This window comes from Drosophila tropicalis, unplaced genomic scaffold (assembly GCF_018151085.1).
Source record: "Drosophila tropicalis isolate 14030-0801.00 unplaced genomic scaffold, ASM1815108v1 contig_593, whole genome shotgun sequence".
In the NCBI taxonomy this organism is placed as follows: domain Eukaryota; kingdom Metazoa; phylum Arthropoda; class Insecta; order Diptera; family Drosophilidae; genus Drosophila; species Drosophila tropicalis.
Window position 1 is genome coordinate 17,186,820 of NW_027173070.1, and position 14,624 is coordinate 17,201,443.

At 37.3% G+C, this 14,624-nt stretch overlaps 2 protein-coding genes across 3 annotated transcripts in view; one reads left to right on the plus strand and one right to left on the minus strand.

The window, feature by feature from the left end:
- Positions 1-300: 300 nt before the first annotated feature.
- On the minus strand, positions 301-2,216 carry LOC137577514 (uncharacterized). 2 transcript variants are annotated; one of them, XM_068291004.1, is made up of 4 exons: positions 2,145-2,216; positions 1,133-2,076; positions 917-1,067; positions 301-843 (listed from the first exon to the last, which is right to left on the minus strand). In XM_068291004.1, exons 2-4 carry the CDS (start codon positions 2,072-2,074, stop codon positions 680-682), a joined length of 1,257 nt encoding a protein of 418 aa, XP_068147105.1. In that variant the 5' UTR covers positions 2,075-2,076; positions 2,145-2,216; the 3' UTR covers positions 301-679. The 2 variants fall into 2 exon arrangements, with proteins under 2 accessions (XP_068147105.1, XP_068147103.1); XM_068291002.1 differs by lacking the exon at positions 2,145-2,216 and having other exon boundaries at positions 1,133-2,109.
- Positions 2,217-10,575: 8,359 nt separating this feature from the next.
- The window catches only part of esn (espinas), a 39,451-nt gene continuing 35,402 nt past the window's right edge, over positions 10,576-14,624 (plus strand). Inside the window, exon 1 of the mRNA XM_068290994.1 lies at positions 10,576-10,949. The gene's annotated coding sequence lies outside the window, so the exon portion shown is untranslated. The remainder of the gene's footprint in view (positions 10,950-14,624) is intronic.

Genomic DNA, 14,624 nt, shown 5'->3' on the forward strand with positions numbered 1-14,624 from the left:
GGCAAACAGGAAACATAAAAATCAAGACGAAGAGGCCAATTTATCGGCATTGTTTTTCCTCTCGGTCCTTTTTCAGTTTGATTGAATTGAATTCAAATCGCCGTGGAATGTCAAAGTCATTTAGACTGTGATTCCACCTCCGACTGCCCCCCGCACTGATTCGAACTTCAACTCCAGCTCCACCGACTAGGGAGTGGCGACGACTGCCAGCTACCGTTTGTTTGCCAACTTCCCTTTCAGCTGCTCCCTCTTTGGCTGCTGTTGGCTCTGCCGAAAAGAACAAGTGCCTCGCCTGGCCAGGTCTGTTCTGTGTCCGGGCCCTGGAAATGCTCATCAAATGAACGCTAAGAGGCCAACAATGCAACATTTAAACAAACAGATGTGAAACGGAGGGTGGCGTGTGGAGGGACCGGGACCAGAGGCAGATGGAAACAAATACTAAGAGATTCCAATTTAACTGGGGCCGGTTTTGTTTTTTCGCTGTTCGTTTTTTGTTCTCCTAGTTGTATTTCTGTTTTTTTGTTTTTTCATTTTGTTTTGTTTTGTTTTTGTGTTGTGGATGTCTGCAATTTTTCACATGCTTTGTAAGATACGTCATTGTCAAGCGTGAGGGCCTTGGATGGGGCCTAATGAAAGTAACCATCAATCCATCGATCGTTCGTACAGGCAGCACATGTTGTTAGTATTGCCCAAAGTGAGCCCTGGCCCTAAAAGCCTTGGGGATGCGTCTATAGTGTCCCATGAAGTAGATGACACTGCTCGATCTAACTAGAAATAGGAAAGGTCCCTCCGCACAATCGAACGAATGGCTCACATTGAAAAAGCTTTGCGAATTGATGGGCTCTATATGGAAGGGAGGAGAGTAGTGAATGAGAAAAGGCTGTAACATGATTATGGTAATCGGTTTAAAGTTTACCTCTCAGTTGGACTACACCGGGAGCAATGAGTTGCATGTTGATCGACTGCACGAAATGTGTTATTTTAATGGGTCTATTGAAGGCGCTATCAAACATTCCCCTATATTGCGTTTCCATTTTGAAGAGCTTATGCAAATGCATCTGTGACATCTGAAAGTAAAGAAATGATTTTTATCCTGCAAGGATGTTAAGGAGACAGAAAGTTCCAGACTCACCTCACTTAAAAGTAGTCCCACATTAACCCTGGATGTAAACTTCACCTTTGGTAAACGCACTGAAACTTGTGTGTAACGCATTTGACGAGCCAAACGCCAAAAGCTTTGAAATTTAAGCAATAAGAATTTGTCTTCCAGCTCCTGCAGTGTCATGTGCTTAGTTGGCATCACCAACATGAGGCTCAATCCTTCGGTACTGGCAGCATTGAGAGGTAGTTCAAGAATTTTGCAATTTGTGGGTTCGGCTAAACTCCCGCCCAATATTGGAGATTCGGAGTAGCGAAAAAATCCTCTACCATAATGAAAACGATCAATCGAAATAAACTCATTACCCAGATGAGCATTAAAATTGATTAGGCTGTAGATCTCCAGGCCGTGAGACTGTAGACGAAATTCTTGCATAAGACCAGAGACCGGAGGTTGATGTTTGGCCATAATTGTAATGTTGAAATAGTTCCGAACACTTTCCTCGAATCCTTTGGCCAATTCAAATTCACCGTCGAAAACAAAAAAATTCTGCACCGAAATGTCATCGCCCAGCTGGTCAAAATCATTGGCAAAGAACTCCATGACAAAATTTGGCTCAATAAAATAGATTAGCTCATCATGTGAAAATAATTGATGGATCGCACGAGCCGCAAGTATCCCGATATTACTATTAATTGAAAATGCTCTGTTATGTAGCAGCCTCAAATCTCTGGCCATTGGTCGCAAGTGCTCAACTTCGCTTACGTTATAAAAGACGAGCAACAATTTTTGCACCGATGCCGGTGACATGATTATTAACTGGTAAATCGGCTGATGTGTAGTCTGCTCAAAACGCAGCAACGACTGAAACGTATCACAGGCAAATTTATCCCGTGTATAAGGATTGGGAATACGCCATGGAAGGATCCAATTTCCATTTAGAAAAAATAGCAGCGGAAGCCATAGAAAATTCATAGCTTTGAACATAAAAATTAAAAAGTAGTTAAAAGTGTTATACAAAAAATTATTATAAGTGACAACTTACCTAGTCTCAAGATGCTAGCTTCTTCGAACTTGTTCACTGAATGAAATTAGAAATCATGAATTTTAACTGTCAAGAGTCAGATTAATGTATTTAGCAACACTGATGTCATATAGAAAACAGTTTACCAACACTTTTAAATATTTATTAAATAGTGTTGCTTATTTTTATAAAGGATTCATATAAAAAAGACTCGGGATTAATTAAATCGATTAACAATATGAGATAAATCCTCCTAAAAGACTGATTCCAGTTACAAAATCCTAAAGTTTGAAATTAAAAGAGAGAAACAAAAATTTACCAATTTCCATAATAATAATAATTTGTTGTTTATTTTATAACCCGAAAGTCATATTTTTATGCATTTGAAAGCCTCAACTGATGCATAAAGCAATTTCCACTCATTTATGCAACACATGCCACAAAAACCACAACCCAAAAGCCAACAGGATTATCTGCATACGATACGAATGGGCAAGGCGACCGGTGGGGGGGAAAAAAACAAGATGGAAAATACAATGTAGGATGACAGAGAGCAGAGGAGGGAGGAGTAGGAGCTTTAACTGGAGGCTGAAGATGAGCAGGGAATGGAAAAAGAAAAAAAGGAGGAAAAGTTTTGCGTTGTAGTGCAGAAATTGTTGAATTTATATGCCAGTTCATAAACAAAGCACTAAAAGGATTTAAGTTTGGCAAGCAGCAGCAGCAGCAACAGCAACATCAGCAACAATAGAGCACAATGATGCCATAAACAATAAACAGGCAAGTTTTGTGGAAGCCGGTAAATTGTTTTTGGCAAAAGCAAAAGCCATGCTTATACCCATGCCCATACCCCATGATCCAAATCCTCATGCCGCAAAACTATGCCGCACACACTCAACTTGAGCCGAGTTGAGCTTCGGCAAAAACTTTTTGAAAAGTGCCAGGGATTTGGGCAGGCAAAAAGTTCGGGGTGTCTGTGTGAAATTAATTGTTACTCACTCCCATTAGTCTCCTACTCCTTTATGCTGGTGGCCATTTTGAAGCCAAAACAAAGCTATCACTTACACGCCGAACGAAGGATTAGGACCAAGGACCCGGGTAGAATTCAATTAGGCGCCATGACGTGCGAGTTGCTGTTGTTGTTGCTGTTGCTGTTGCCCGTTGCTGTGGCAATAAAACACAATGCAGATAATTTGGCGCTTTTTCAATTCGTTTTCTTTTTCTTGGAAGGCCAAGATGCGCTGTAATTTGCCACATAAGTCACAGAGTCAACAAAAGTCGAACGAGGCAAAGGACTCCCTCAAGCAAAGCATCTGAACTTCCATCCAACACACAAAAAGTAAAGGCTGGCCAACAGCTCAATCCTTCTTGTACACCGACTCGCAGACTCACCGACTGACTGACTGACACTGACCTCTCTCGACCGCTCTTGAGAAGGAAGGCGTGGTGGCCACACCCCCGAAAAAAAAAAAAGAAAACCAACCAGAGCCAGACCGATGCCAAGCACGCAATCCCTAACCCATCATCGAGACTCTTTCCCTACTCTGCTCTCGTCTTCTCCCCCTCTCCTCTTCTCGTTGGTAACAAGTTCACTTTCAGCTGCAACCGCATTAAAACTAACAAGATTAAAGTTGAAATTGTAAATTGCTTCTTAGTCTAATTACAAGATGTTGTTGCTGTTGTTCTTGTGCCTCTTCATGTTACTGATCATCATCATGATCATCATTGTGGCTAACCTCTTGTCTCCCTCTCTGTACTTGCTCCTGTCCATTTTCGTACTTTAATTACAACAACTAAACAAGACTCTGAAAAAGGGGCTAGGCAAAACTAGTTAAGATCTGCTACTTATTATGTTGCTCATGTTGCTACAGTTATTAAATTTCTAATCATTTCATACAGATAAAACATGACTGATTGTTCAACTAAATTAAAGCTGATAAAATTGGCAAAAATTTTTACTTTATCGGCAAATGCCTAAACTATATAGAGAGCAATCTAATAATAGTGTCTCCACCACTTGAAATTGAAAGTGGTTAGAAATAAGGAGAATGAAAATGTTCTATTTGGCTCAAAGGAAACAATCTCATTTCTCATAACTCTGTAGGAATGGTCTTAGAAAGGTACTTCTAAAAAGATGAATAATTAACTTCCAAATGCTAATGGAGAAAGTCTAACGAATGAATGCTAGGAACTATTTGTGAAGTGTTTATAGAATTATATTCTTTATTTTGAATTCAGTTTTAGTTTGACATCTCTTCTAGTGTTTTTAATTTTAAGTCTCTCTTCTGCTTAAACTTACAAAAGTTGTTAAGATAAAAACAAATACCTTTTTTGGTTATGGCTTTCTAAAGCGATTTCTAGCATATCTTGGCTAATTGTAAGATATTTATAATAATAGACAAACTTATCAGTAAAAACGATAACCAATTCATTAATAAGCATCATAAATTGAACTATTTCTCATAGAATTCCCTTTCTATTGATCATTATTGTTGCTAATTAGAAACTGATATTATTTCCAAGTTGCAAATGCTTCTTGTATGCTTTTTGCTCTATATATTGGTTAAAAGGGAGGAGGGAGGTAGTGAATTATTCCTCTTGCCACATTTCTCAAATGTCAAAAGCCTGGTCTATCGCCACTTCTTATACAAGTTATGAGCCAGCTGCCACCGAACCTACATAGACTCCAACTCGAACCCGAACCCTAATCGAGCCCATACAACGGTAATTGCACTAGAAGATAAATATCACTGTTAGAAAGAAGAAAAACCCACACGACTTGGACTTGGACGTGTACCAAGTCTGTGGCAAGTCTTTTGATGGCTCAAGTTGGTTTTGTGCAGAAAAAGTGGTCAAACGGAAGAAAACCAACAAGACAGACAGAGAGAGAGAGAGGAGAGAAAAAGGAAAATGGTAATGGTAAGACGAGACGAGACTATCGAGAACTAGCAGAGACTAAAATAAAAAAAGAGGCGAAAGCAAAGATGCTTTATTAATTTTAACCGTTTGCTGCGTGCCGGCCATCGATGGACATGGGCCAACTACGGAACCACCACTAAAAGAACCCAGTGGTCGATGCGATGTTGCTGTTGTGCTGTTGTCGTGAGACAAGTTTATTTCGCTCAGTGCCGTGTTGACGTTTAATAAATTTACGAATTGTGGCCATGCGCGGCATGTGGCCAAGGCACTTGGCATTGGCATTGGCATTGGTAATGGCAATGGCAATGGGATTGCGGATTGCAGATTGGTCTCTGTGGTCGGGATGGTGGGGGCAGTTGCATTTGGCAGTTAGACAAAGTATGTGCGTTTTGTGCAAAACTCTAGAGCCACCGACTTTCCGGCTAGTGCTTTTGGGCTCTGTTTCAGCATCATCAATCTTTCGATGGCCAGAACTTGACTAAAATGCCAGTTGCTGGCCATTTTAATGCGCTATATCAATCGTGGTATTAAGTTCGTAACAAAATGGAGACCCAAAGAGAGAGAGAGAGAGAGAGAATCTTTCGCAAACTTTTAATTTCTTTTAAATACATTTTAACTGACGGCCGAGTGCACTTTGCTATAGAAACATTTTTCTGTAATTAAAATCTTCAGCTCACTAAAAAAGGCGTCTTCTCGTCGTTGTCGCTGATGTTGCTGCTGTTGCTGTTGCAGTTGCTGTTGCAGTTGCTATTGCCATTGCTGTTGTCTTGCGACGTCGTTTTGCTTTTAAGAGCACTTCGACTGAATCGAATGAAGTAGGAACTATAGCCAGAGTAGAAGCAGCAGAAGCAACAACAATCAAAAGATAAACTGCCGCCAGTTGAAGACACATAGTGAGAGAGACGAAGATAGAGAGAGAGAGAGAAAGAGAGAAAGATTCTCCTTAGTTGACTCTTCTTCTGTTGTTGTTGTTGTTGCTGCATTCATTGAAGTCCATTTAGACTGCAATTAAAAAACTCACAACTTATACATATATATATATATATACATATACCCATATAGTATATATGTAAGTGAACAGGGTGTTCAGTAGGAGATAAGAGTAGTCAAAGGAAAAAGGCTTCAAGTTCACTTAACTTTGGCATAAATGAAAAGCTTCCAGCGAAGGAATGTTCTCTAGGAAGATGCCATCTAGCGCTGTGTGTATGTGTGTGTGTCTGTACTGGGTGTACCTACTACCCATCTCTTCGTCAGGGGCAACCTGTTTTCTGCAAAAAGCAAAAAAAAAGTGAATTAAGTGAATAAGAAAAACATGTTTGTGAAAATTGTGCGAATGCTTCAAATAATTAAGTAGGTGGAACGCACAGTGCAGACGGCACAAACAGATTGCCTGGACAAAATTGGCCAAGAAATGTGGCAAAAGCAACGAAAAAATAAGAATTCTAAATAGAAAGGGCAATGTCATGGAGTCAGAGCTTACGAAATACAAAACATCGTATCAAAGCATGCTCATGAGTGGGCATAACTCAGTTTGTTAATGAGAAAAGTGCTGCAATAATCCAGCATATGCAAGTTATGCTAATGAGAAACCATTTCGAAAGGTCATGCCAGTTGAAATTGCTAGGAATTAACTCAATCAGTGAATGTGCTTTGTGAAGGGCAAAAATTTGCAGATTTTCTCAACTGATTAGTATGCCAAAGTTTGGTCCTATGCATATTTATTAGTACTTGAGCAAAGAAAGACGAAGTCTTCACTACATTGAAATCAAAATGGTTGCTTACTAGAATTATGTACATATATTGGAGAAATGATTCAGTATAATTTCGTAGTTCTCACAAAAATTAATCTTAATTATAGACTATAGTCAAATTTGTATTTCTATTGCTTCTACTTCCCATTTACTTTTTATTTTATCGACCAAAAGGCAAGTAGCCAAGCCAAATAACAAACAATCAATTAGATTAAACGGATTAGTGGATTTCAATATTCCAATGCAATTTTGGCACAAGCAGATCAAATAGAGTTTCATTTATAGCTTAAAGAAAGATTGAGGCATAAGATTGAGTGACACTTAACATGGGTCACTCAATATATCCTAATCCTATCTCAAATATCCTTTCAGAGATTAAAACTGGATACGTTGATTGATGGGGTAATATTTCCTTTACTCAAACCAAAAAAAAGTTAAAACTTGAATCAGCAATTTTGAAGATATGCCTAGGTCATGTAAATAGTCTCTAAAAACTATGTTTTGCGAATAGATTTTGATTATATAGTTTTAATTTTTAGCAGTTAATCAATATCACTTGGGTTTTTAACCAAATTGGAACTATATTAGGCTGTTGATTATAATTATTCAATTGTTTGCACATAACAAAGTGTTAAGAACTATTTTCTTTATACTTAATGCAGTACAAAGTGATTATTTCATCGCCAGTACAAAAAGTTAGGCAGGTTGTTTGGTTTTAGTCCATCGACTCCTGTTCCTCGTAAAAGGGACAATGATGGATAGATGATTATTCCATTGGATCGGGACTCTTTTGACTGACGTCGGAGGTCTATATATTTAACTAATTCCACGTGGCAACCCAGGCTTTTGTTTGCTCATTAGCCATAAATGACCTGGACACCAAATGTCTTTATTTGTGAACACTTTCATCTCTCGATCATATCTACCTTGAGTTTCTTAGAGTAGAGTATATTATGGTCGATTTGATATAGATATTTATATCATTTTAGATATTTTTGCTTTGCAATCGATCACTGCCGATCTCCGACATTTTCCATCTTTTGCACAATCTCGTTCCAACCTCGTTCACTGCCCCCTCAAAAGCATTCAACACGTTTTTGGTTAAAAGCAGAAGAAGACAAATGGCCTGAGCTTCTGTTGTTGACAACGCGCAGAGTTACAAACATCCTGTCCATATCGACAAACCAAGTCCAGTTCACTTCTCCACTCAAATGCCAATAAAGCGAGAAAAGTATTTTTATTTAACAGCCACCCCCACAACCCCCCTTTCACTCACACCACTCCTCTGTCATCAACATCAGAGAACTTTTGGCTTCATAAGGTCGTTTGTCGCACATGTTTACTTGCACTTGCAGTGGCCATAAATTAGATTGAAAACGGAATCAAAGCTGCTGCTGCTGCTGCTGCTTTTGCTGCCCTTTTAGCCAAAAACTGAAATCGACAACAAATCAATTTTTGTGCCATTGCAGCAGAAAAAGTTTCCCTTCTTTCATAGTTTTCAATTTCATCCCACGCCCACACCACATAATAATCCCTTCCCCAAGAACACACACACAGAGTCTTCCCCAAGCTGGCGCTGGCCATGGGGCAACTGTTTAGATGGTCAGTAAAAATGCCATTTCCGCTTGTTGGCTGTAAAAACTTTTTTCCGTCCTTTGTCGTAAAATTGTATCCGACACATGGGAACAAAAGTGTTGAGTGACTACTGTGTGGAGAGAAACGTGGACTCGGATTCCATAGAGTTCGATCTGGGCCATTGTTATGACCGTTTAATAGTGGACAGATTTTATTAGAGTTTTTCACACATTCATTAATTTATTTGTCAGCGGGTTGGGCTATAAACATCGTCGAAAACAGCAAAACCAATTTCAATTTCAGATTCTGAAAAATTCACGAATACAAACCACCCTCCATCTAACCACCACCACCACCAATCCTCCCGTACCACTGCTCCATTCAAGTCAATGAAAAAGTCGAGCAGAAATAAAAAGAATTGCCAAGTCACATAGGAAAAAGTATAATTCAAATCCTTCAGGGGTAAATGCACCTTTAACTTTAACTTGAGGGTTGGTGGGTTCATACCATTTCGTCTCGCACCTTCATCATCAGCCAATGTGGCTAAGTATGGCAGGATTTTATTCATTGCTTTCCCCTCCTTCGTTCCTCTGAGCCAAAGAACTCTCCTCATCCCAAGGATCACACGTAATTGGGCAACGGTGCGTATCGCATGCACATTTATAGGAATTGCAAATAACTTTAAGCAAGAACTTGTCAAACTCATCCCACTCAAATGCCGCGAAACAGAGAGTCCTGGCCACAAGATGTCCCTTTCCTCTCTCTCTCTCCCTTTAGGTTTTGCCTTTGCTTTTGTTTCTTTTCTTTCATTCATTTTTCCATTCTGTTTTTGGGGTAGCCACAAGGACGACACTTGCCGTCGTCGTCGTCGTCATCATCATCATCGTCATCGTTCTCGTTCTCGTAAATGGCCAAGAAGTCTCTGGGGTGGCATAAATGTGTTGTCCTTCAAGTTACTTGGCAGACTTCTTGCCAATCGACCAGGCTCATAGCTTAAGTGGCTGCATTATTGTGGGGGTTTAACTAACACTAAAACTGATTGATTTTAATTTTCATGCATTTACATTCATTACCTCCCAGTTTTATTGAGCACAAAACTTTCAGCCATTTGATTGATTGCCAAATTAATGAGTAATATTACTTGGCCAGCAATTTGAAATTATAAATCGACACATAAGTAAGTATAACATCAAAAAGGAAACATCTGAGATGTTTTATTCCTTAAATTGTCGCTTGTCATAAAATCTAAAATAATGGAAGTTGCTTCACATTAGAAAGCAGTTCTGAAAGTTGTATTTAGCAATCTTCAGATTTTGTAAGTAAGCTTAGTAAGTTTTGGTAATTGGCTTGAGGTCAAGATTTAATGTTACATGAAATCGTTATATATGAATTCGATTCGTCTGTAAGTTAATAATGAATAATACCGCACGCTCGAATATCCTTGAAAGAAACGATTGTCACTTAAAGGGACATCCAATACAAAGAGAAACAAACCCTAAAGTCATACAACGACTTCTTTTGCGACCATATTTTATTCTATTAACATTTTAAATTAAATTTACCTAAAAATAAGTTGGAAATTGAACAATTTTCATTTAAATATTTCATTCAAATAAGTTTCAAATACAACTTGGTATCAATTTCTAATTCCCAAATCAATCAAGGAGTATAATCAATAATGTTCCCACTTGTAAAATCAGAATATAAGCGGAAACTACATCAAATCACATGTGATTTCAAATCAAAATAAAAATGAAAGAGAATTGACAAGCAAGCAATCAAGTGGGACTCTCTTAACTTTCGCTTGGCCAACTTCAATGGAAGAGAGAATTTCGCAATGCGCCTGTGCGTATGCAACACGGTTTGAAGCCGGTTGCTTGGCAAACCAAAACAAAGCTAAGCACACACACTCACACACACACAGATATACTGTATGTGGCACTTGTTCGATCTGATAGACTTGCCGTCACCGGTAGTGTCCTTGGTAGACAGCACGGCTCCAGCTCCAGCTCCGGCGCGCAGTTCCAACTCCGACAAAAACTTTGACTCCGGTTTGGTTTCTGTTTCAGAATGAGTTCAGTTTCAGTTGCGGTTTGCTAGCGCGGCAAAACACAACGTGCAGGCGGAAATTCACTTCAATTTCTACTTGGGCAACGAATATATTCGCTACGCATATCCGACTTTCCGCTTTTCCTTCCACTTTCCCTTGATTATTACGCGACAGTTTCCGCTTTGTGAATTTCGTTCTATGTCTTTTGACTTGACGAAAGGTTTTCTTTTGTGTTCGACGCGTGTCTCTCGGTGTTTTGCATATTTACGTATATATATTTGTGCTTAATTGAATAACAAGAAAAGGTGAAAATTGAAATGTTAACAAATTGAATTTTCACTGCTCTACGACATTTCAACAGAAAGTTGCAATTGAATTGTGTTTATGTGGGTGTATGTGTGTGCCAAATTGCTTAACGATCCAAGCAGAAGAAAAAGTTAAAATAAAATTCTAATTGGATTAGAAGTCAACAAACCCAAACCGTAGCGACCCAAAGAGTGGGGGCCGTCTTGTCTATTGCTCCAACAAGCAAAGGTAAGCCATCGTAATGAACTTCAAGTCCAAGTGGTTTCAACTGACAATCAAGTGGCCTGTAGTTAGAGAGCCAAGGCAAGGTTGATGGGCGTCTAATTGTTACAAAGGACGGTCGGGAGGATGGGTCGAGGGTTGTGAGATGAAAGAGCAGGGAAGGTCATGTTAGCCAGTTCCCTTTTTTTAATGAGTCAGAAAGGTGTCATGTGATGTGAATGCTTAATTTGGCAGAATTCCTGTTTTCAAATCAAAATACTCGAAAACGATATTTGTTTTGAGGGGGAAGTTAATTGACGAGCTTTGTTAAACAACTAAAGAGCCAATGAATGCCATATAATTGAGTTAGGGACTGGTGGCTAATGAAATTCCCAGAACTGAGAACTTTTGCAATTGAATAATTGCCACAAGTTAACAAAGTCAAAGGAAGCAAAAAGATTAAATTTCCTAACTTTTTAATATTATTATAAAAAAAATTTCTAAAAAAAAAATTTCTAGCCAAAGGCAAGATTTGGTAATGTTCAACAGAAAGTAAGGAATAGAAAACTTAGGCAAACTTTTTAAACTGCAAATTTAAAATTCAAATTGAAATTTATAAATAAATCTTTATTTCGAATTTCACTTTTGTATTTTAGGACTTCATTTTGAGGACATATTTTAACCTATTTAAAGCCAATTTCTTGTCTAGATATAAAGTGAAAGTTTAGAAGTTAAAACAATAAAATGATCGAGTTTTGGATTTAAAATTATACCATAAAAATATTCTATATGTATTGTTAATCCTGACGATTCTTTGTTGTTATTTTCGAACAAGAAGTTTTTCAATTTTTATATTTCTATAGGTTGTTGGCTTGAATATAAGCCAAAATAAATAGAGGAAATTTAATAAGGATTTGTTATTTCTCTTTCTTATGGTTTATTTAATATTATAAAATAACACAATTCGAAAAATTTTTCAAATTTTTATTTAAAGATTTCAACATTTAAAACCTTAAATAAAATACATGTCGCAAATAATAAAATTTTGTTGAAATATATTGACAATTAGTTGCGAGATGAAGTATCACAAATGCAGATTTGTTATATATTTCTGATCCAAACAAGAAAAATCACTGCTCTTGCTATAGTTTATACTTTGACGACTTTAATAAAAACACTTTTAATACAATATATTCCCAATTGCATAACTTGTGTAAAGTCCTCATAAAGGTAGGACTGTTAAATAGAGAGAAATGGTTTTAATGATATCATAAAAAAAAATAGTTTATTTTAGTTTATTTGCTAATTAGGTTTTTAATCATCTTGCTTATCAGTGCGTTTTGAATTCCTTTAGGAACCATCCCCCCAGATATCATATATATGGAAGGTTTATGTGCACGCAATTTTCTACTAAACGATGTTGCATAGAATTCCCTTAACTTTCGCCCCCTTTTTTTTTTGTTTTTGTTGAAGACATTATCACTTAGCAACTACAACAATTACAATGAATAATCCACATTTATTTTAATTTATTCAACATTGCTTAGTAACTTTTCAAGTGAATGAGTGTGTGGGCACGCCCACTTACAGAGATAAGCCCTCACACTACTCTTAAGCGACACCTAATAATGAATACTAATTTCCTCATTAACACTCTCACATTGTTGGAAAAACATTATTTCTACTGCTTCTTTTTTTTTGGTTTTTGGATCTGGTTTTTCACCTGCTTAAAGCAAAGTTCTTTCCATTTTCATACGAGTTTCTGACATATGAATTATTAAAGTTAATTAAATGAATGTGACATTGTCACCGTCGAGTGTAAATGAAGTTTAATGCCAGGATACTAATCCCGAGGAAAAGCTATCCACTTACTTCTTCTTCCTCCGCCACGACTAGGAAAAGTTTACAACATGAGCGAGTGGAATAGGTTGTGTTGGTGTGAGATAATTAAGAATTTAATTATTTACACCACCCAGCTAGGATGTTAGAATGTTTATTAGCTTAGACACAACATACACACACACCACACACTCATACCCAAAGAAGAGTGAAAACTGAAGGCTTTTCACTTGATTTGAGCTGAGAAAATGTTTCGGGTGTGAGTTTTCAATATTCATAATTCTTCATAAAGCTAAGATGCATACAAAGGGTGACTGAGTGGGAAGGAGAGGGTTGTAAAGGAAGCATTGTTTATACCTTGCAATTTCTAACAAAAGGCGCCAATGTGTTTGCCTTTCGGCTTTCGTTTTAATGTCGTCTGTTAATTGAGGGTGTTGGTTGTTGGCTGGTTAGTCGTTTGCTTATTGAACCAGTCATCACATCAGCTTGAAGTGGCGTAGGCATTGGCCATTTAATTATGTCCACACATGTCATGTTTGGCCAGTTCGATGCGTGCGTTTGGCATTTTTGCTGCCTTTCACTTTCATCAGAAAATTACAGGGAACTGACAAATGAGCAAACAATATGAGAGATGGAGTAATCGTTACTTTAATAGCTGTCAACAGACACTCGATAGATGGACAAATAAACCAGACTAAGGATAAAATTTTGGTGAAATTCTTCTGAACAAAATCTTAAAGAGATTTGGGATTGTGGTTAATGGACTACAAAATAAATTTTCACTGTTGATCTTAACACTTCGGAGACTGACCACATAGATTCCAACACATATTCACCCTTTCCAAGTGGTAAATAAAATCTGAATTTCTTATCGATGCGAAAGCCCTGTAAAATAATATCATGCTGTAAAAAAAAAAAAAAGAAAAGAATTTGTTATTCTTTATGCATAAGTTTTACTTTGTGTACTCACATTATAGGGACATGTATGGTTGACATTTGTATACTTTATGAATTGAAATGTTTCATATATAGCATTGACAAAGGAATTTCGTCGTTTACTCTTTAGGAAAACACAGCCATCGACTTCACTGGAGAACAAAGCGCCAGAAAAGTAACTACTTCGTTTGATTTCCAGCTTTACCTAAGGAAAATATTTATTTTAAATATATGATATTTCGATGAGGTAACCAACCTTGACATTTGTCACCGGTTTCTGAAGCACTATGGCTGTAACATTTAGCTCTTTAACTCCTCGGCTTATAGATTTCAGATCACATATTTGGTAAGAGACAAAGGATGTATCGTTGACCTCACAAATAACTGTATTTACGCTTATAGCAATAGTAGGAGCTATCAACCATAGACTAAGAAAGCCATGAAAAATCACATAGAGATTCATTTTGGACATCAAATTTTGTTCACTACCAAATTTAAACTGAATCGCTAATAGAACTGGACTGGTAAATTCTTCATAAAACTTTTTATAGGGGTCACATTCATTGGATAACAATTATAAAACATTTCCATGAAAGAAAAACAGATTTTCATGCTATTTAACAAAGTTTGGTACTTATTTTAATTGATTGATTTATTCAGATAGCAGCAATGAGAACGACTAAAGTTCAAAATTGTATACAGAACAATTATATGGGGAATTATGTGTATCAAGTGAAATTTATAAACTCTGACCCTTAAATTTTCTATTATAAAAGAGACAGTTGGTTTTCATGGGATCTAGTCATCCGCATAAAAGTTTGCTTTTATTACGGCTCGGATTACATTATAAACTTTCCATTCGCATCTTATTGTATATTCACCTTTATCTATTGGCAAATACTTTAAATTCTTATCAATGGGCAATTG